This window comes from Vollenhovia emeryi, unplaced genomic scaffold (assembly GCF_000949405.1).
Source record: "Vollenhovia emeryi isolate VEMERY1.0 unplaced genomic scaffold, V.emery_V1.0 DF939201.1, whole genome shotgun sequence".
NCBI classification, from domain to species: domain Eukaryota; kingdom Metazoa; phylum Arthropoda; class Insecta; order Hymenoptera; family Formicidae; genus Vollenhovia; species Vollenhovia emeryi.
The window spans coordinates 505256-529857 of record NW_011967165.1 but is presented as its reverse complement, the minus strand read 5'-3'; the positions used below and the strand labels follow the sequence as shown (position 1 = coordinate 529857).

The 24602-nt window shown below is 41.9% G+C and overlaps 1 protein-coding gene across 2 annotated transcripts in view; it reads left to right on the top strand.

The window, feature by feature from the left end:
* LOC105561760 (teneurin-m) overlaps positions 1-24602 on the top strand; it is a 539370-nt gene that overhangs the window by 162184 nt on the left and 352584 nt on the right. For both annotated transcript variants that reach the window (XM_012012040.1, XM_012012042.1), the window contains exon 2: positions 316-400. In XM_012012040.1, coding sequence (XP_011867430.1) covers positions 385-400 — 16 coding nt within the window. In that variant the 5' untranslated portion in view covers positions 316-384. The remainder of the gene's footprint in view (positions 1-315; positions 401-24602) is intronic.

Here is a 24602-nt window from a genome sequence, read left to right as displayed (position 1 = left end):
TCCTATGCTGTGCCGGGCCGCGCGAGATAAACGTATGATTACCTGCGATCGAATCAACGTACCACGTACCGTGTTTATCCTAGTTTTGCGATCGCCGATGAAACACCCCCTCTTTATGTGTAAATATATACCCTCCCATCTTCTTTACAAATGAAATTGCGTGGACACAAGTCTTTTACTCCGTCTTGCGCGTCCAAAGTTACATTTAACATGTAGATACGATTTTTCATTTACCTCGCGTACATTTACTTGAAATTTTTAATTTAACAGACTATTCTCAGCTTTACATCCTAATTCAATTATCGCTCATTCCAGGTGAAGATTTATCCCCGTATAACCGCGACTCCGACAAGGAGTGACTATCGAGGTACATGAGAGAAGGACATGAACTACTCGCAAGGTAAGCCAATTTCGTTCGATAATATTACGCTGTAAAATATAACGTAGAAATACATCTCCCGACTCCTCCCGGCGACGGGCGATATTATCTACGCGGGAGGGAGAGAGACGCGTCACCGATATCTCCGTGTATCTATCGAATTCACCGAAGGTTTGTCCTCGTCCGATTTCCAGCCCGGCCAAGTGAGCGGGCGGCGGTCTGAAACAGTTCGGAAATTCACTCAACTAATCAAATACCGCTAAAACCGCTAAACAAGTTAGGTTAGCAATCTACGTGCTCCGAATGGCAACTCCGAACTGCTGCGGCTGCGAAGCGCGAAAACGCTCGCGACTGCTTCCGCAATCCGCACGCCATCTTCGCCCTCTCATCCACCTACATTCCTTAACGAGGGGAAACGACTCGATGCAGACGTGTACGGATCGCCTAATCGACGGTCCAAGTTACGCGAATGCAGGTTTTGACTTTGTCGCGTCCATCGTGTCACCGTCTGATTGGTACAAAGACGATCGATAGACGCGGCAAGCTCTCCGATTTACAATTCGAATTAATTATAATCGCGATACTTTTAACGCATTAAAATGTGAACAAATTATATTAACTTGATATCTTTGTAGAAAGAGTATTTTCTTCTTGAAATCGTGGAAGCAGAGATTAAACTGAACAAGATAATTGACAATAAAGCGTTTTTGACCATATTTTTCATTACAAAAATTTAGTGACGTTTTTAGTCAAACTGTCACTTTACTTTTTCATGATGATGAATTTTAACGTTGAATTAGTCGATAATAACACTTGACGAGTTCTCGAATAATTTATATACAAAACCTAAGGCTATCCTCTTATTCTATTTACAGAATTTATTAAAATCGCTAGGGGATGTTTAATTATGCCCTCCACGTATGTGTCCATCAAATAACCAATCAGTATATCTCGAGGATGCACTGACACGTGCTGTCGTCCCATCAAGATGTTTCCCCCTCTCGCGGCCTAATTGTCCTCATATTTTTGATATCGAACGTTATCTCGTCTACCTGCCTAATAGAAGAGCCGCACAGGGGACATGTCCGTAATATCTAAGCACCTTTCTGGTCATTCACATGCAAATGTATGCTGAGTCGGCCATTAGGCTCTTCACGGATGAGCGGATCCACGCCGATGTACAGCGAACAGTGATCCCTCGCTGCATCCTTTGTCCTTGCGACGTCTTTTCAGCATTTTCGTCTCGTTTACTATTTTACGGAGGGATACCTCTTCGAATGAAAAAGAGCGTACAAATTAGTCGGATCGTTAGTGAAATCCATATTAACGAGACACCCGATTCTCCCTCAGTGGAAACGCACTTCGGATCCCATGTTAATTCCAATCCCCAGGTCTTCAACAACGTACAAAGCGGAGAGAGCCGCGGCGACAGCGTTCTGTATTTCTTTTGTTGCGGTAATACTCTCCACTAAACAAGTCCTGAATATTTTAAACATATTTCACAGAACGCCACATAAATACCGTCCGAAAGAATATTTCTTTCGCGTTGTCGCGTACGACGAGCAGAGAAAAATGTACACGACTGCTGGCGAATGAGAAATGAGGATAAATCATTCGCGCGTCTCATCTCAACTGCCTGACGACGTTAGGGCACAGACAAGGCAACTGATTAGCCTTATTGAAACGCGGAAAGGAATCGCAAATTAAGACGAGGCGGTTGAATAGCATGAAATAAACGTACCACGTTGTCTCTACAATTTTTTTCACATATCAAAGGGTTACGATCGATAATTTACCTCGGATCAGTTTGCCCGAGGTCTCGCCGCAACCCCTCGTGCGAGAACGATCGCAGCAACTTCCTTTCGAAGGACGAAAAGGAAATGCGGAAAAGCCGAGGCGAACGGACACCGAATACAAGGCGGATGATGAATTTAGCCCGTTTTAAAGAGGTTATTGATGGAATCCATTCCCGGCTCTCTAAACGCATGGTCGATCGAGCGAGAGACCCAGGACCGTTAGACTATCCCCGTGCTTTCTCTCAACCCTTAACGTAATTACGGATCCCTCTCGCTCTCCCTGTCCTGGTCAAAGACGGCTAAATATTTCCGCTCCGCAACATTTTCTCTACCCCGTTCGCGCCAAGCCGATATTTATTCAGGCGTTTGCCCGAACGAATACCCGCCGTAAACCGACGTTAATATCAAGAGTTATCGCGTAACACGGTCTCGACGAGTAGCGCGTTTGCGCAGCTACCATTTCATCCAATTTGCAGCGCTACAGCGTAGAGTGCATCGAATGGGTTGCGTCGTAACGCGCGTCGCGTTTATCGATGTAAATTCACGGAGGAATTGTTCCCGAGTGCGAGCCAAAGCGAGATTATCTACTTGTTCATTGCGATAAATAACTCTGATAGAAACTATCCGTTCGACGCTCCGGCACGGCGGGACGAAATGGAATACGTGCTTTTAATTAGCGGCATGCGCGCGAAATCGCGCGATGAAAGGACACGGTCTCGATAGGGTACGAATCGCGCAGAAGGGGGACTTTGCGTGAACCAGCTTCCTCCGCATAGCTGTCTAAAAAATTGACGCTAATCCACCTCCGTCTTACGAATTAACTCTCTATACGGCGTCTCGTGGGAGGGGGGGGAGGAGGAGGCTTTCGCGAGTTGGGCCGCGAGAAAGAAATGCTAGCAGGAGCCCTGATCCGCCAACCATCCGGCTTATATATTGTAAATACCACGTAATCTGATGACCTCCCGGCGACGGTCCCTTCATTACCAGCGCGGGTGCCATTGTTCCGTAGGTATAATTGAATTCCCAAGGCAGCCGCTGCCGCCAGCTAACCCTCATCCTCTCGACATCAGCGATCCGAGAGAACCGCCGATTCCACGTTGGAACTCTACGAGACCCTGATTTACCCCATTCAGTCGGGAATAATGCGATATCTCGTCCCCCCGAAAGCCACATCGAACCTCGAGAGAGGGAGAGAGCGAGGTCATTTCGGCAGAGGAGCGGGTTAGTCTAAGCTCGTACACGATTCCGAATGTCCATCCGTTCATCGCCCAAAGTCTTCCGCTCGTCTCCGCGAATGTCGCTTCCACTTTGAGTGCACGAGCCAACAATGGATTCTATCGATGCACTCGAGAATGGTCGATAATTCGAAACTGAACGCCAACCTCTACCACGTTGTATTCCGCGTAATTTCGGCTTCGAACGTGGATTATCAGAGTTGCTCTCTGAACCATATAAATTTAATACGAACCAACTCGCAATGTACGTAAGGTTCGGCCGCTGTGCTCGCATAGGCGTGTAGAAATAATATACTTTCGCGTTTGCACGAATTCGTGCGAAATATTTTTCGAAATTTTCTTTGCGCGCAAATTTTAAAATCGATCAACAGAATGTTTTTTCGCTTGAGAAAAATTTCGGAGCACCGAGTTCCAAATTATAAATGATTGAAAACTAACAATGTCTATTTTTCTTTTTCGAACTGAATCGGAAGATGGAAATCATTCGCGTTACTTCATTTTACACTTTCATATATATTTTTTACTCGAGAGATGTATTAGTATTCTCAGTAACGTTCGTTATATTACATTATAAATTTTCGTGGATGACAACTAGCGATCGTCAAGTTCTTAATGGACTTTTAAGTGTCAGAGCGGTCGTTTCACCAGTGAATTGCCCGATTTACTTACAGCACACTAGAGTATCCCTTCCCCTCCCCCTTTGCAAGTCTGACGGCAATAATTTCACTCGAGCACCTCCTGTGTGAGAACTCTCACCGTAATCTCCGCGACACGTGTGTTAAATATGCATGCGATACAACACGCGCGATAAATATCGTCTTTAATATATTAAAATTATGTATATGACTTTTAATGTATCAGAATTATCACATCAAGCTCAAAGCGCAATTTTCCATTGTGCATAAATCTGCAGAAATCTCACGCGCGTAAAAGTAATAAATTGGGAAAGGAGATATCTTTTAATATTTCACCGCTTAACCAAGATATATTAAACTGAAAATTACTTCCCATTTTTGCGGAAAATAACTTTTGCGCGCGGGAAAGTAGAAATTTTTAAACGGTCTACTCAAACGACAGAAATAATCGACGGGGATAATCTGATAAAAACTGAAGTCCCATTACGACAAATTGGATATAATTCTGCTAGATATATTGTGGATAGTCCCATATTTAAATTAGATGGTTGACTTCGTCATTTATCAGATACCGCTGACTGTCAGTTCGAGATGATAATAAAGTGTGTAACGTGTCTGACTGCGGAAACGCCGCAGACATTCGCTAATCGTAAGTGTCAGGAGGTCGTCGCAGCATTCAGAGACCAGGATCACCTGTGGTGTCCTGGATGTTATGGCCTGTCGCATCTATCCTTCCAGGATCCCGCCGGTGATCATGAATAACAATGCCGATAACGCGTCGACGTCGCCGTATGCGTGTCCGTAATTAATGCTCGTCAGACGCCTGGGGTGGAAAAGTCACTTTTTCTCCGCTGCATCTCCGTGTTCCGGTGTGATCTACCTAGACGTCGAGGTGCCTTTACGCTTATTTTACGACACTGACAGGCGTGTACGTGTTCGTCGTACGAACAATTTCCTACGCGACTAATTTCTTGATGCATTCGTCCTGTTTTCTGTTTCGTTATAGAAACGCGATAAAAAGTAGCTCGGGATTAAAATCAGGACTGAAATAATATAACATCGTGCACATGTAGAGTGCAATACAAAAATTACACATCACGCATCCATATAATTTGTATAATCAGCTAATTAAATTGCATTGTAATTTGTGAGAATTTCAAAATTAAGAGCTTGTAATTTACAGAGATAAAGGGGACAGATGTAATGTCCGTCCATTTGATAAAAAAAAAAGTAACGGATATAACACTAAAATTTATGGCTAGGACAAATTGTACTTTTCTCCTTTCGTCGCCGATGAAAACGTTCCCCGATCGCGAGAACGTAAATTTTCATCAGCGGACGACTCCTTTGGAGCCGCGTAAATCCTTTGTGCAGGAGATACGCACATCGTGAGCATAAACACGCCGTTCACTGCACGACGCTGCAGGTGCCCTGTCATAGTCATGACTGATGACCGACATTACGATTTGTCAATAACAATTGTCCCGAGCATAACCGCCCCGCGCAAACTGCAACTGATAGCTAACATCGATTGTCCACGTCGACGTAACTGTCCGCCACCCGGAGTGACCCATAACGTATCCGCACCAAAAATCTGCCGCGGACAGCCGGGCGCGAAAACGGATTCGCCCGGCAACGTTGTCGCGGCTGGTACGCGACGTCCACGCGAACACACGCGACCGATCATTTCGCAGCATTGCCAATTTTAGTGTATTTTTTCTCGGTTCTTTTTTCCTCTCTTTTTTTTTTTGAACAATCGAGGGTCAATCCGCGCGTCAACTCGCCCGCCGTTCAACTGGAAACGAAAGCTATTATTCCGTTGGGAAATAACGGGGCTTTTTGTTCATCGCGAAGTGTCTCCCCGATAGACTGACGTTTAACATAATTAAAAATTGTTATAGCAACGGCGTTTTGTTATGCGTTACTGGTGCATGGGATTTTAGGTATCGCGCGTTATTAATTTCTTTGTGATATTTAATCAAGATAACGTGGTTGCGCGTAAAAACATCCTGTTGTCGGTGGCATAACAATTATGTGAGCGGATGAACGGTTTCGCGATGTTGGAGTTACTTCGCGATTGCTTTCTCGAACGCGAAAAATCCCGTGAGATTTTTTCCTCAGCCACTCTCGATCGCCCAGCTCTCAACGAGTAGAAAGAAGTGAATGTAGGAAATTCAATTTGATCGCCGACACGATTTTCGATTGGCAGACAGCTCGAGAACACGTGTGTCTGCGAGTGCAACGAAGAAGAGGGAGGGAAGAGAGAGAGAGAGGGGGGGGGAGAGAGAGACAGAATGAACGGAACCGAGTCAGTAACGAGTCGCATTGTGCGACTGAGGAGATCTTTCTCATTTCTCTTGCCTTCGTTTTATTTTCCGTCGTGAATTTATCGTCCATTCGTTCGTGGATATACGCAACCTCGCAAGGCAAGCTGTAGACTGGACGGTCCCGCGTCCCTTCGAATGTTATTTTTCTTTCTCTATTCGATTCGTAAGCATTTCGAAGATCTACGCTTGCTTGAATCTTTTATTTTCTATTATCATAGCATCATGGTAATTTATAAGACATATAACATAATAGAACAAGCTATAAAGATAATTTGAGAAAAATGATTTATGTAGTGGAAGAATTGTCCTTAAGCCTGAATCAAATTTAATACATAATTTAAACACGCTAGAAATTTGCTTAAAATTAATTTCCACTTTGATATACAGTAGAACCTCGGTTATACGGCCTTCGATCAACCGAGGCTCCGCGTTATCCGAGCCACCGGACTTATCCGAGCACTCCGCGTTAATCGAGATGTGCGCTCGGATAATACGGAAAAACTCGGATAAAACGGATGACGCCGCTATGCTGTATGCGCGGAGTAGTTTGCGATTGCAACATACTTTTTGCTTAAACAAGCATAAATTTTAATCTACATTCGTTAAATTTTTACTTTTATCTGTTCATGGGGTTAAATTCCATTGTAGCATTTTAAATATATAAAAAATAATAAAAGTTTTCGAATTTTGGGTTTCTTCCGTGTTATCTGAGTTTTCGCTTGTCCGAGGTACCCCCTCCCCACATTACCTCGGATAAAAGAGGTTCTACTGTACCATGACTGAATGAAAAAAATATTTGTCCCGAAATATACAACGTGCTTGTATTTCAAACTCGTTCCGATTACTTGAAAGCAATCGTAGGGAAACAGACTGGCTGATTACTTGGCGAGGAAAAAATATGTTTCAAGTAAAAGCTGTTGTGACTTAAACGGGTGTCTCCTCTTACCACCGGAGTCCGTCTCGATTCAGGCCACGTGTGGCTTAAATGAACCTGCAAGAGCCGCGATTCGTACGTCGCGATTTGGTCGGAGCAAAACGGACAGACAGCGTAGGAGAGCTGTATCTGGTGGAGGTTAACGTTCACCAGACGCTGAAGAGGCCCCCCGAGTACCGGAGGCGTGCTCGAGGGCCTCTATTGAATTAACTCCATTCACCAAATTGCTCTCGCATTATGCCGGATCACGCCTGAGCTAACCTCCTGTACCTCTACAGCGCACAATCCCTCTCTGTCACAAACGGCATCGCCGAGGACGATGCCGTCGTTGACGACTGAGATTCGCGTTTCGCAGTAATACGCGCGCCCTTCTCTTTGTGACTCATCAAAGCCACACAGCCGGTTTTCCTCGGGAGAAGCCCGCTTCGCTCGCGGCCTAGAGCCCGCGCATCTTTTAAACCGTCATTCTCAAGATTCGGTTCAGCCGCTCTCTCCCGTTCGTTATCGGCAAGAATATCGAAATATTGGAAAATTTAATTGTATCGAAGTATTGGATTTCCCGCGTAGAACGACTGATTGGTTAAGGAAAGGACTCCGGCGAGATCAGACAAAGCGCTCTTCGTTTCTTTTGTTGACTATGAGTGGCTCGACCGCTCGCGCTCGGAAAAACTCGACAATCGCAATACCAATGGCATCTCTAGCGTTAGTAAAATATTAATTGGCTGTTTAACGCAACACGATCATCGTCCACATTTCAACCCGAGATAATCTACTTTCGCAAGTGATCTCGTTGCTCTTCCTTTCGCATCACGGGTAGCAATCATCGGGACGACGCTGTTGAAGGCGTTCACGCGAAATACTGCCATGTTGGGCGAGAGAATCCTTCGAGGGTTTTCTCGACGAAGGTTGACGAGAAGTTAGTGTTATTACCGTCATTGAGGATGGCCAGAAACGTCTCTTACGGTACGATCCTTAATTTACCCGAAAGCCCCGTCCAGCAATTCTCTACGAATTTAGAGCGTCTTGTCCTAAAACTTACGGTCACGTTTGGAGCGTGGCAAATCTCCACTTTCTTTCCTTTTTTTTTCGTCAGGACGATATCATAACGACGTAACGGCGTCCTTGATAGTCGAGCCGCGATGTGCCGGATACATTGCTCTGTTACACGGTCACCGTGTAATTTTGACCGTCGACGGTTATATAAATCTCAATGAAGTCGTCGGAAAGACGCATGGAAACATACGTATTTTACTAGACAAGAAACATGTATGGCGACGGGCCCTTGTATTTATCTGCCGGTTCGTAAATAGCGCGTGTTTAAGGTCCGTAATGAAATCTAAATGGCGACTGTGCCGGGAGCAATGGCAATTGCAACGGTAGCGACGACCACTCGGCAGGTTAACATTAAAAGAGCTCTTATCGAGCGCATGCCCTGAGTGCAGGTGACTAATCCATCCTTTCTGCCCGCTCACTGGTGCAGGAACGTACGCCGCGAACTCAAAGATTAATCTTCCATACCGAATGGAGTCAAGAACGGATATAATTAATGAGCGCAATTAGACGGATAATATACCATAATACTGCGTTTGATCAGAAAAAAGCCGTACGAACTGTACCCATAAAACTATCAAGCGCTTGAAAGGAAATAAAATGAATCGCTCAAATATATCGCATCGATAAATCGCGTTGTATTAACGAGATATTACGCACGCGTACGCGATAAAAATAATGAAGTACATGTATAATAAAAAATCTATATATTCTGTATATATATTTATATTAAAATAATATGTTTGGAATGTTGAACAAAATGAATTTCTCTCGCCGTTTTGCGTTTTCTCCATTCATCCTATCTTATTTACGATTTTGTTACGTTTTAAATTTTGCGGTTCTATGCATTTTCTCTGGTTCTTACGCCAGTGCGGCTTTAGCACTCATTACACTCTGGCAACCGCTGCCTTAATTTCTCTTTGCCACGTACCCTTTCTCGCAGAAGCCGACCTTTCTGGCCGCTTGACCATTATTTACACCCACTCCCCGTCCTTCCTTCCTCAAGCTCGATTGTATCCCTTGAGCAAATAAATGACCTCGTGATTTTTAATTGGACCTAACCGCAAAATTGGGAGCCTACGGATAATAAACGAGCAGCTGAACAAATAAAACCACAATGAAAAGTTATTGGAAATAATTTTTTATACGAAAATCATCTGTCGCTATGTACTTAAAGCTTGCTGCCGTCGAATATTAAAGCGATAAAATTTTCTTAATAATTAACATTGATAAAATTAAATGCACCAAGTATGTAATAAGAGCAAACGGAAGTATATTAAATAAAGATATCGAACGCGTGCATATATAAGGCATTGTGTTCGATATGAGTCTCTAGACCATTAAATCTCCATGCAGACGCGTCCGGAGCCATTCGTGTAAGAGCAGCACGTAAAACGGACTCGTATTTTTTACAACCTGCCAATGGAACTATTCAAAGCGCGTTCGGCGATGCTCCCCACGTGTCTGAATCATCGCAATAAAATCGAACGTGTCGGAGCGGCGCCGCGGCCTTTGCATGACGTGCGTCTGGATACCGTTTCAGCGCCGGGCACCTCCCACCTCTGGAGCGAAGGGGTTCGCAACGGGTTATTCGATCGAACCAACTAACGCGGGGGTCAATGAGGAATGTTAAATGTACATCTCGCGCAATCACGCTACACCATGCAAGAAGTCCGACCTAGTTTCGCTACCAATCGAGAGGAGCATGCTTTGTGCACAGATGTGTACGTGAGTCTACGATAGTAGGAAAGAGGAGAGAAACGGGAAACTCCATACACATACGTATACATACGTATCACGGAAACGCAACCGAAGTGTGTGTCCTATACCTCGCGCGCTATCCCCATGGTATTCTACTACTTACGAACACGCTAATTACCCAAAGGAATTTGCTGGCGTTCGTTCCTTCCGCGTATCTAAAGACCTCCCTTTAAGCGTTATCAGCTTTCGTGAATTTAGTAGCCGTATTTCCGCGAGGCAGAGGCTCCATCACAGCGTGAACGCGATAATAAAAAGTAGGAACATTATCGCGAACTGTGTAATTAAAATTGCAAGGATCTCTCACGACCGCGAATACGAAAAATAAATCTTATCGTGAAAACTGAGGGAAAATACAAGTATACGCGGGGAAAATTGATTACCGATTCGCGTATCATTCTACACCGTTGATGGCGCGATTATGTTATGAAGAGAATAAAAACAATATCTGCATTAGAAAATTTTCAATTATTTTTTTCAAATAAAGATTCCACGAAAGACTACCCGCGCTCGTTTTCTTACTATCAATATTAAATTTATCTGATTGCGAGCAATTATCAAGTTGAAATTAAATTTCTGATCAAAACAATTTCTTTTTACGTTTTCCAATTTTATCGCCATTATTTATGAGGAGAAGTGCGTTTTTCTTGCAGTACTGTGTATAATATAAATATATCAGCATATTCCGTTGAGAATAGAAAAGTTTGTGCGTTTATATACAACAGATATTTTAACTTATCCGTTAAAAGCATCTATTTGTGCAGATTCTAAAGAGAATATGCTGATGTGCGTATAAAATTTGTTGTAAACTTTATTCGGATCGAGAGAGAGATAACTCCGGCACACACAGAATCCATAAAGCCGATTAACATTCGATAGCCCATTGGCACAGCGCACGCGTTTCCCGATTCTCGTTTCGGCAATTTAAATTTCCAACGGAACTGGATACAATAAAGACAGTGAATCGGTGCAGATTGCATCTGTTTGCCAAGCTCAAATTACGCAAGACAAATCAGACTGATCGCGAATCCTCTCGTCCGTTATTTACTCGGCGATTTTACAAATGAACCGAATCCAAATCGATCTGCAAAAGCATTTTATTTTAGTCTGCAGTCGATAATGACACTTTGGTTTCGCTGCGTCAACTGCGATTAATTGATTCGTGCTACTCGAGCTGTCATTATCGCCGCAGATACACGCACGCACGCCCGCACGCCACGGCTCGTCGTAAATTGGCTCACGTTTGGCATCCAACTGCGCGATTTAATTATATGGTCGATGAAAGACGAGGAGAGAGGGGGGAGGAAGGGAGGGAGGGGGAGAGAGAGAGAGAGAGAGAGAGTGCTCGATTCGACTCGTAGGTTCTATTTGCATTGAATCGACATCGATGGAAAATCTTGCGATAGGAAAGCTTTTCACTAGACGATGGATTACGAGGTCGAATTTCATACCATTCGCAAATGTACAATATCGAGCAACTAAATATCAATGATATTAAACTCGATATTAAACTCGATACACACGAGGATCTGACGATCCACTTTAAAAACACCGAATTTCTGATTATACTTGTAACGCGATTTTGCAGATACGTATTATTATACCCAGCACTTCCGCGTTGCATTACTCATTGTCCAAATTATATAATTTATTCGTGCAATTCATAATGTTGGACGCAAAACGGATAATAATATCGAACGAGTCGAACATCCGAAATGGCATGTGTTATTAACAGTTTCATTGACGCGTGACCCTTTCACGATGTTTTTTTTACCACATTTAGATGAATACGCGAGCCGGTTATAACGTACGACTATCGCATATCGGCAGAATCGCTTTTCAAACAGCCAGAAATAAACGAGCCGCCGCCAGTTTATGCAGCTTTTAATTGTGAAAAGCACAAAAGCGATGCTGCGAGATGCATCGGCAATCGTTGATTGTACATGTGCAGTAATGTGGTGTCGCCCGCGCGCATAAAACGTGGTGTACCTTATGTAAGCTGCATCGTCGTCGCGCGAAAAATCGATAGTTGCCGGAAATCCGGCGCGATTCCTCCCGCGGGCAATCGCGTACAAATTGATCGTAGACGTCTACCGACGGTAAGACAATTCGACTTGATGCACACGCATGAACGCATCACCTCCTGAAATTTGACACTAGCTTCCGCTTTTTGAAGCGGCGAATTCGCACGTCGAGGGAATAATCGCGATAACAAAAAAAAACGCAAGCGAGAAAAAGAAGGAAACCGATATGAGGTTGCCACTGACCCAAATCCGTATATCCCGAATCGCTGCCGCATGACTAAGGCGAAGGAAGAGACAGGAGAGTATACGTCGGTACACTCCGGCAATCTGCATATCGATTTCCCCGGGAAGATGCGTTATTCATGGGAAACGGAGTCGTACGTCGCGGAAACAGAGGGTGATCCGCGCGATCGCGATACGCCAAACCCATTTGAATCGAGAGTCGACTGCGACACGCCATTCTCTCTCGACGGAGCAAGTTAAAAAGGAAAAGAATCCGGGAAAGCGCAGGAAAGGAGAGGCGGCAAAGGGAGGAAGAGGCTGCGGTATAACGGGGGGGGGGAGGGGGGGAGGATGGGCTTCCGCTAAGTCGTCGCTGATTTCTTTGCGTTGTCTGAAAAAGATGTCGGCTGAGATATGTCGCGCGATCCATCTTGTCGACGACGACACCCCGAGTATCGAACACGCGCGTTTCCCCTGTACATACGTGATAAAATGTCCACCGGCGTCTCGTAGAGGATAATAACAAAAATAACAACTGCAACAACACAAAGATTGATGCTGGACCCGGTCTTGATCATTACAAACACATTAATACTTTTAACAAGCGTGCATTACCACGGGGGATTTTTTCACCGGCGAAGACCATTCATCTGCTCTTTCAGTTTTCGTCGAAAGACATGAAGAGATGCTGAGTTCTACTGGCCCGTGTCACACGCTGCCGTGTAAATAAAAGAGCGCGACCGGTCGCGGCAAAGTTTGCGCAAAGCGGGCACGCGCCAGTCGACCTGCGCTTATTATAAGCGTCATTTGTTATCTCTTTAAAAATAGCGATGCGGCGTCGTCGACGGAGAGAGCGGATGCCGAGAGCCGCGGGACGATTTATCAGTGAGTCTGGAGACAGGGTCGGACATCGTCCGGACAGGTTTGTACGCGGGTGTGGACGCTAGCGATGAATTCCGCAGCCTCGTCTGGGCATAGAACCCTCGCGCCACATGTGAAGAATTCGTGGTGTTCTTCTTCCGCCCCTCCCTCCCCCCTCCCGCGAATCGCTTGTCTCTTGCTCGTCCAAATAACAATCCAGATGAAATTTCATTCACGCTGGGAGAAACCGCGGGAAAGAGGCTCCGGGCGAACGAGATTACTCCGCGTTTGCCGCCGTCGACGAAGCTTGACCTTTGTGAGCTCAAGAGGGAAAATGACTTTTTGATTCGGCACGGACGATCGAGCGACACTGAAATATTAAATTTACGCGCGTACGAGACCCTTAGGACGCGGCTCAAGTAAAGGGGGTGAACGGTAAAAGCCCTTGAGGGGCAATAAAATACACGTATCCTTACAAAAAGAAAAATGTCGGAAACGGAGAACTTTGCTGCAAGCGCTTATTAATATCGATTCAGAATGTAACAATATATTTGTGTTTAAGATAGACCCGGCGATACTTCCGCTCTTCGACGAAATAATTCCGCCAAGTTCGACCGCGACGATACATAGCCAACATTCCCCGTAGACGTTCTCTCGAATCGAGGGAAGGTATCTATTAATCAAAATTTCAAGATATGCAGAACTCATGATAGCCAATTAGTTTAGTACCTTCCCCGGCGTCGAATCGAATCAATTTGATCCGTCGCGCTTCCGTGGAGTAGTACGTCGGTTGCGATAGGTGGATATGGCAAAATTTCAGGGGGTAGCGAAAACCCATTACCACGGAGAGAGTTGGTATGGGGTAGGTAAGGAGCATTACGAGATGATATTAGAGCGCCGGTCCATTCCCTACCACTATCGGCCCCCTACTCCGTCGGCCGATCCTATCCGCTTAATAGATTCAGCGATATTATTGAATTAGCGGGGTTGAACGAAGCCTGGCTACTTAGACGCGTTAACGAGAAGATCGACGGGAAAGATGGTCGAGAACGCGAGGGAGGCTATGGTCCGCGAATCGAAACGGCACTCCGATATTACCCTTCTGGACCGTACCGTCCTCGGGGGCATAACTCCTTGAATTTCCATCGGACCGCGAAACGCAAACGAGAAGTCCAGAAGAAAGAAGAGATTGCACGAAGCGCACAGCTATGGAGCCACGTTGAAAATTACGTGACTTCGATTTTCCGTCTTGTACGAGGATATTACGCGCGATCTACCTGCAAAAGTTCAATTATCTCATTCGAGTTACTTGATTAAAAGGAAAAAATAAGGGCAAGAGAACTGATAAGCATATGCGTGCTATTGCATCAACGTAGCGTTCTTCTTCCCTACAACTTTTGTTTAATCTTCGCAACCCACGTAATATTCCCCGTACACTCAGTTTTGGCTGGAAATATTATTCGGGGAACGAGAATATATGGAAAATATCGCAAGCGCGAAGTTTGACTAACGTCAGAGACGCACGCGGTAACCTGAGAAACTGTTTTCCGCGCAAGAAGTAAGAAGCAACCCTTGGGCGAGCAGATGAATCTACCTGTACGCGAGGCGCAGAGTGCCACTTCGTCATTGCCTTACGGTAACGGTTATGCTTTAGGAAAGTTTACCAGTTTCCTACTATCTATCTGCCTCACTCGCACGACGGAACCTTTTACTCGTCTCTCAGCGTTATCTTCCACCCGTCTCTTTCTCACTTTTTCCTTCACAGGCTACTCTCAACCCTCTCCGTGGCGCGTCATCCTCTCGCTAAGAGTCAAGTTGTGCGGAAAAGCACTAGCTCGCCCCTCTGCAGTCTCACACATCGCTTCATTCCTATTCGCGTTGAAAATTTTACAGGGAAAATGCAAGTCCAATTTGCATCGACGGAAAGTGACTTGCAAAAATAGAAAATCTATGCATATACGTCTGTATAATGCACAAATTTTGTAGTTTATATTTTAATAAGGCAAGAAGGAAACCAGCAAGACCTCTTATTACGTTAAAGACCGCTAAAGTAAGAATAACTTCTTGAGTTGGCCGATTACCATTTTGCTTTGTGATAACCTACCATGCGAGAAACTTACGTACAACGCTAGCTGTAACCGTAACTTCCCGAAGAACGTAGAACCCGAAGAACAAGGCAAAAATTTCTCTCAGATTGCACAATTGTACAGGAAATTTCTCGGAAGTTTTTAAATGCTCGGGACTTAAAGTCCAATATTTACGAACTGTGGTAAGTGAAGCAAAAGCGTTTTTTTCCCGCAGATTATATATTTTTAGCTTTTTTCAAATATTACGTACGAATTACATGGCACGTTGCGCTTAATTATAAATGTTACCTAATTTTTTTAAACTATCGAATTATGTCCTCCTATCCCTGACTCTCCGATTCCCTACCTACCCGTATTCCGATTTATAGACCTACCTACCCATGTTTCAACATAATAAACCTACAAATCTTTAATTAACCGCGACGCGATTTTCTAGAAGTTTGACTTGGAGTTTAACACGCCCGCGGGATTTAATATGGGTTTCACTCTCGCACATATGCGAGAATGTATGTATATAGAAGCATAACCCACCCGAATTGTGACAAATCAAAAGAAATCAAAGTATACTTCGTATAGCACCTTACTTAGGTACTCCATCAGAGTGGCCAATATTGACCACTTATGTACCTCGTCGTATTTAGTCCATCGTTGGGCCAGATTGGACATACCTTTCGTTGCTCCCGGCCATACAATCTGGTCATTTTGACCAGACATCAGGAAGGAAGAAAAACTCCTTCCATAGTCGGTTATCGTCACCGACAAATATTTCGTACGGTTCGAATATACGAGTGTCGATCGTATCGCAAAATGCACGACCACGAGAGATTAATTAAAGGAGAATATTAATTCAAACAACTTTACTATATATACGAATTAAATTTAATTTTACTTCCGTTATTTATTTGAAAATATTGACCATCTCTTCGTAACTTGATTTTTTAATTCGAAATTCAAGTAGATATAAAAAAACTTTATTTCGCGTTAGAATGATTTTAATCAAATTCTTCGATAAAATAAAATTTATAATATAGATAAAATTTAATATCATAATTAATAATTTATTGAAAATTTTTCTTGAAATCCCGATCGTGAAAACCGACCGCGAAGATGCGTGTAATTGTGCATGTCGTTCATGCGATACGCATCTTGAAAATACATATATCAAATCAAATATAGAAAATATCGAAAATAAATGGATAGGTTACAAAAGATTAGCTCGACAAATACAGCAAGACTATATTTGCCAAGCCATATTTTGTGTAATTTTTGCAACAATTCTCAAGATGGAAATTGAATTCAACATGTCATAATATGTGCAATAGAGTTTCATCAGATTAAAAGAATGTAAAAGAAAATTAAAGGCCCTGCTGCAGGAAAGAATGAATTCCAGATCTTCCGGATTACCTCCGATAGCGGTCATTTCGGCAGGGAGTTAACGACAATCGTTTCTCAAATCATGCAATCTCGTATATTTTCAGTTTCATTGAAATAAAAATTATTCTTCCATTATTAGTGTTAATGGGAGAATATTTATGGAGAAGGATATATACATAAACTCTTCTATTCTTTTTTTTTGTTAATTTCACGAATCGATGTCGCGTCCTCGTGCCGAAACCGTTGCTTCCGGGGATTCGTGACAAAGAAAACCAGGGATTAACTCTGGTTCTCCAACAAGGTTTTCAATCTCAAATAGACAATGGAAAAGTTTCATAAACTAATCCAAAGTATTTCGCGTAACTTTTGCTTATAAATTAACTCTAACACTCATTTCCGATATGTTGAATATATTAAGTAAAAGATTACATGTCGTAATTATTGTATTATGACCTATCCATTTTGAGGCAACGAATCCACACGATATATTTTACTACGATCTACATCTACAATCTACGATCTACTATTTACAATCTACGATTTACGAGGTGTAGATTCGTTGCCATAATAAAAAAGTTTCTGACTCACCATCCGATGCGCAGCAGCGGAGTTTAACTACGCTGAATCTGCAACATACAATTATAAAATTCACATTAAAACAGAGTATTCAAGAAAACCAATCTTAAAGAAAATAATTTTTAAATTATTGAAAATAAATAAAAGAAAGATTAATTTTATACGACAGAAAAAATATTTACCCTAAAGTTGTTCCGCCGGCGCCTGGTGCCTCTCCGAGGCCTCCTCCTCCTCTCAGACTGTCCTCTGGCACACTCGCGAAAGATCGTTCGCGCGATTTTACACTCCCGGTTACAAAGCTTTACTGCGATTATTTTATACGGCACTCCCGAACGCGATGGGTACCTTTGGTTGTCCCGTCTTTAGAGTATGTACTCTCTAAAATCAATCAATGGATTATCACTGAAAACAGTGAATATTCACTGATTCAGTGATAATGCACTGATTGATTTTTAGAGAGTAACTCTTCGGGGTACTTAAGCCCCTCCACCGCGACAAGGTAGTACCCGAGGAGGGGATTATCGACAAAAAACCGTGCAATTACATATGTGTATATTTAGAAAAATGAATATTGAGTGAATATAAATTAGGTTTGCTATTCAATGCACGATGTGAGAGAGATTCATCCAATCGAAAGATTAATTCACACTCTCGATCTTGGGACAAAATCAATTTTTTCAGAATTTATCAATAATGCCTAATAAACTAATGATCCGAGATAAGCTATTCTTATCTCGTTAGAAGCGTTGAAATCTTAGCTTTCCAACGAGACCAGGATCATCTTTCTACGATTTTTCTGTGCAAAGTTATTGACGATTATATCGACTCGCGATCTTAATCCTCATTCAGAAGCAGCAGACGGTACGTATATGCGGCGTCTCGCGCGGCGATGTTTACTACCGAACACCTGTGCCTCGTATGTTTTTATGCCAGTTTTTTGGGGACGTAGTACGCTTGCGTAATACTCGCGTAAAACTCGCGCGGCCTTCGTTCATGAATGGTGCGCGCGCGCCTGATTTTTAAAACGCTCTAACTCGGCGAAAAATCGACGTAGCGACACGAACCAAAAACCAATCTTCTTCGTTTCGCATCCCGCAAATGTCTAAGTTGAATATGCATGCCCTTATCATAAAACTTACACACGACAATGGAATAAAAAGTAAAATTCTGAAATATAAATTATACGTATACCTAACTGCTAAATATAAAAATTGGCTGACAAACTATATTAGACTGTATAGCAAGATTGCCCAATAAAATTGTAATATTGAATATAGAATTAAGGCCAATATTGCGTATCAATAATTGCACGGTATTGTATTTACATTATTTCCCAATACTACGCCAATATTTTGTGCTATCCGGGCTTTATCAACACTTTATATTATAATTCAACTAGAGATTTAATATTTTTATTTTTATTGCAAGAAAGTAATTGCAAAGTAACGATTCGTTACTTTTTGAGTAACTGTAACGCGTTACTTTTCAGAATTAGTAACTTGTAACTGTAACTAGTTACATTTTTAGCGAAAAAACTGCAACTGTAACTAGATACTTTTATAAAGTAACTTTCCCAACTCTGGCTATAAGTTTAATGACTTTCCGCAGGCGTATATTCTGTTTCTCGTCACGGCGCTTACAGGTCGGTACAGTGCGAGAAACTCTCACTCGCGTCAACCCGGATTTTCCGGCTGTCCCTTCGTTTCGAAGGGCTTCTTCGGCCTGTCACTTAATAATCTTTATTCCCTAATTCCACAGGATACGTAAAGTCGAGCAGTTAAGTCGCCGGGATTAGATCATGCTCGAGGAACATGAACAGACGAGGGTCCGCGTTTTCCCAATGTTTATTCGAAACGAAAGAAAAGAGTTTACTCGAAGACATAGTCCTAAGCTCTTCTTCTGAAGATATCGTAAGATTACATCTTGAGAAACATACTGGAACAGTTCGAGCATCTGCCGTATACTTCTATGATACATATAATCCCTTTTATTCTTACTTAATGAAAAATATAAGATAAATCAATTTATAATTCGCAATTATATAATAAATTATCATTTCATTTATTGCTTTCATACTTAACGAGTCCTTATAGAACGCAATAAAATAATTTAAATGTTAAGATGCTTTCAACATTTTTTAGAATTTTTCAAGCACGTAACATACATCTTGTGGTTACTCTCTCTCTCTATATATATATGTCCCATATTCTACCGCATTTCAAAATATAATGATTATTTGTGAAAAGATATTTCCAAGATACTCTCGTCGGTCTTTCCCCTGAAGATTGCAGAAACGAAAGTCTGTAGTAACGAAAGCCTGGAAAGTTCCTTTCCTTGATCGAAGCACGGTCTTAAGAGGGATGTTGGATTACCTCCTCGAGCTGAACCGATCTCGTCCAGCCGTTTAACGTCGGATTGTCAATCTCTCAACTCGTATCCCACCCCGGAGTCGCTCCGGCGAAATAGTTAGCTCGATTTTGCCCATGGAAAGACCCCTTCGAGAATCCCTTTAGGCCTCGCGGGCGCGTGAGCTCGTGCCACGATGGAGAATCGGCACCGCTAATAATTACCACCCTTGAAATTCTCTGGCTCGAAGACGCCCCACGGACCATTTCTCGCGTGGCTAAGCACGCGATTTCGAAAGCCCAGAGCGCGCCGTAGGCTGTATCCGCTACGCCACACTGAAATATTTCGCCTCGAGGCGAAGAATGGCACGATGTCGGCGGGAGAGACGTCGAATGAAATCGAGGGGATGAAATCATTTGTCACGTCATTTCATTTGTTACTTTCGAGTCGTCTCCATAGATAGTGTCTTTACGTTGTAATGTACAGCGTGTGTGAAAAAATCCCAGTTGCTTCATGTACACGTCTCGTAATCGTTTGCAAATATATATGTCTTTTTTTAAGTGGATCAAATTCTCTAATAACACGTTGATGATTATAAACCTCATTAATTCAATTAGTTACTTTATATAAAAATTAATATCTTCTTTTCTTTTTAGATTTTCTAAGTGCTAACTTAATTCTTTCATATATTTTTGTCGTCATGTAATAGGATTATTGTATAATAATTTAATTATTTATGTATACCAATTAAATGAGCACATTTTGCATAATATCTAAGTTTGCAATGTTTCTGTTAAATTAAAAAATTCCTGTTTAAGTAGGAATGTTCATCTTCGAAAGCGCTGACAATGAAAACCCGTCTATTACAGCGCGGACAGATGTAAGCCTTCCTGTATTCCTGAATGAAAATGCACACATTCGCATGCTTGAATGTGTCGTGTTATGAGAGATTGTTTCAATGTTTCGCAGATTGGCTATTAAAACCTACCCATACGAAGTGCCTCGAGAGCGTACTCGCCTTCGCGAAACCCTCTAACACCAGTGCCGACGACATGAAGGGTTGTTCCCAATTTTCCTAAATTACGCGCGCCAAGATATATCGCAATGCCTATAGACGAGGAAATGTGTTTTCACCCTTTCCTTTTCGATTAGACGCACCGCTCCCGGGGCTATCGTACGTTACAAAAGAATTGGACTGTATTTCTAGACGTGTCAACATATGTTTATATAAAAGAGAACAGGTTTACTAAAGCGTCTAAAAAATTTAACTTGTACCGATACAGATATCAAATAAATTTTTTTATCGCCATCCGAATTACAGTAGAATACTCGAGTATAATAATAATATTTAAACAATTTTACACGTTTGAGCGAGAAGATTGAGTGACTCTACGTAATTGTTAATGTACTGATTTGCATTCATCATGGTACAGATTTAAATCTTACAATTTTTTTTTGGATGTCTGCATTATTTTATCGCTAAAACGAAACGTGACACTTAACTTTGTCTTCTGTTGTTAGTTTTGTACACTGCGTACAACTTCCCTCTCGCGTTCGTTTAAGCTTATTTCAAGACAATCCAGCCAATTTCACGCTCGATTCATCGCAATACCCCTGCATATTTAATCAGTGTTGTCTTCATGGACAAACTAATTACATTTTTGCTACGAAGGTAGAAATGGGGAGTCGATACTGTATCGTTGCTCGCAACACGCGCATGATTTGAGAAGGGTTCTTACAAATACAATAATAGTAATAGGCCAATCCCTGAGGCAATGAGCCAACGCGACACGGCTTCTGATGAAGATTATTGATTGCAGAGGAAAATAGCAGAAATTGGGTCGTCAAGTTTCAAACCTATTGAATTCTTAAACAATTTACGCGTGAAAATACGCATTTTGGTAATAAATGCGTATTTTCACGCAATAATTTAAATAGCACTCGATTGCGTAAAAAATTTGATTTAGTCCTCATTTTTATTCCATTTAAAAATTAATTTCCTTTCTTCACGTGTTTGCAAATTAGCGGATTATTCAATGTATTAGTTGCTATTTTCGTGCTAATTAGGTAATTATTAAAATGTAAACAGTATTACGACATGTATTGATAACGTCACTATTTAATATGCAATAGCCCGCGCGTTAGTAACGTTTATGCCACTCAATGCATAAATATTGCATTGGCAATAATATTTCATTCATTTATTAAATAGGATTTCGTATAAAACAGTACATACATATCCGAGACTTTTGATAGATTTCCCAAATTCCATTTTCCGACAGATGTTGTGTAGCTATACAGTATGGTATTGCAATAGGTATGTTTATTAATTTGATAAATATAACATACTTTGTACATAGCTCTGTGTAGTCACCAAAATGGAATTGGGAAACGGGAAAATATCTTTTATATGTACTTAATATCTACATTTGATTAGGAAGATAGTTCGAGGATAACTTGATTTTGACGGTAATGGGGCATTTGATGCTGATGAACTGCCGAACAAAGAACTCTTTTTAGCTGAAAGAAAAGAAAGTTAACTGGAAAATCCAATTAGCCTGGCCCATCATCTCCTCCGGCGATTCAATACTGAATCGCACCTCCTCTCTTTTTCTAAAAGCAGCATAATTAAATTTATTGTGCCCAAGAAAGTTGTATCCGATTTTGCCTGTATCTCACTTTCGTCGGCCTTGAGACGAACTTTCGCGAACTTATTAAATTAATCGTACATAAGAAAATAGTATCGATGGTAATTTGGTAATGTTAACACGGAATCGATTCGTTATCAGTGATATGTAATATTCAAACTTCAGGTGTTATACTATACGATATACGTTAATACGTTAACGTGCGATCCTCAGACTTGTAGTTTCATTTTTAATCGTCTTTTGCCATAATTTAATATTTTTCCGTATATCGCGATAATACGTAAAAAAGACTGTAACAGAAACAAACTCCAAAATGGAGCAGAAGGAGACTCCCGTAAAGCCGATGAATCTCACAAATAGCCTATCAGAATCTGCCGCGCAACTTAGCATTAAGTATTCGCTGTTTGCATATTAATTGTTCATTATGTCAACCGGCCCCTGACATCGTTGCACGTAAGCTGAGAGAGAGCTTATTTGGCCGGAAGCGGGAACCGTGTAACGATCTCCGACGATCGGGCGGTTCGTGATTGTTCATTTCTTGTCCCCCTTTTGTAAACGTTACGCACAACTATCTCGGGAGCGATGTATGCAGATTTTTTAAATCGGCTCTATTACGCGGAGCTCCCTAGCCCGCGGGATTGACACCACGGAATCCAGATAAAAATCGGTAGGCGCGATTATATGACGGCTGGTCGTCCTGCCGTTTTTTCTCCCGGAGCTGAAAGCGACGGGGGAGCTGCAAATATGGTGACAGTAGCGACGCAGAAGAGGAGAACACGAGTGGGTCGCGCGATGAGGAAGAGCAGGGGAGCTGGAGCCCATATAACATTCATTCGTGATCCGTTGGGAACGCTTGAGAACAACGTCATACTTTCCCTGCCATAATTCGTCGAGGGAGAATTTTCCATCGTTCTGGACTTCAACGTACTGAAATACCAATTTCGAAATTTCTGTCCGCGAACGCGGTGTAACTACATAACGACGGTCTCCGTAGGCACCGAAGTTCATGGCCGCATTTTCGTTGCGATTTTTCTTTCGACGCTATAAAAACGGTATTTTTTATCAATACATTTATTTATCGGTAAGATTACGTAACATGCGCATAAAGAATAGGTAAATGCAATTGAACACAAAAAATTGAAATAAAGAAGAAAAAAGATGCGCGGTATGGATATTGAAAGAATTTATTCGGTAGAAACTTGCAACGCAGCGCAGTCAATAACGTTAAAAAAAAATTTTGTTCAATAGCGCTACCGTCAGCCACTTTCATTTCCGTCCTCAATTGATATCATAAAACGGAAATATAGAGAAGCTTCGAGTTAATTTCTGAATATTCTGGTATGTTGAAATTGGCTTTCCAAATCGATGTTGAAATTTCAAATAAAATAAACGATAGTGTATATTATGAATTAATCCTCTCTTTCGGATTATGCATAAGTAGGAAACAAGATTATCACAGCGGAAAGCATCGTTTATAGGCAAGTGTCGATATGAGACAAACAAAGCGAGATATTCTCGCATCATAAAGGTCAGCAGCGACAACTTTCTCATTGGAGTTTATTAACGTCTTTATTCGAGACTTACTTTACGATCGTGAAGTCCTACATGATAATAATGGTGACAACCGTAAAAGTTAATACATTCTCGATATTCAGGATGCAGATCACCGTACAACCGTCATTTCTCCTGTACGCTACTCGCCCCTGACTATTTCTTACCGGATGGCATATGAAATTTCCATAACTGTAAACCCGACATGAGTAACCCCCCCGATTTTAGTTATCATGACTTTGCAAAGTGTATTTTAGCATGCTGCCACTTCATTAACTTTTTATGATGCGTAAGCAGGACCTTTATATTCAGAACCGATAAAGAAAGATTATATCTACGCCAAATGTACGGGAATAAAATGTCTGTTGCCAAACTGCAATTATACAAAAATAATTCTTCGAATCAAATTTGTTTGAAATTGTTTATTGTAACTGAGAAATCTCATTCTTAAGGAATTATATTAAAATTCTTAAACATATGAATGTGGCATGTCAAAAATGTACCTTCTCCAATAAATGTTAGATTTCAAAATTACTACATTAGATTACTACAAATTCTTTTTAGATGTGCAATTGAGACTTGAATATTTATTTTTTGTGAATCATTTTGCTGACATTTACCGATCAAAATCGAATAGAAATTTTATTGATCCAGCAACTTCAGTATATTCCATTTATTATAAGAGCGTATATTAATATGGCCATTAAAACGATGCAAACTGCTCTGGATATGTGACACCATGGGCTCTTTATCACCTTCCGGATCCCGCAATTATTTTAAAACACGACATTTTTTACGG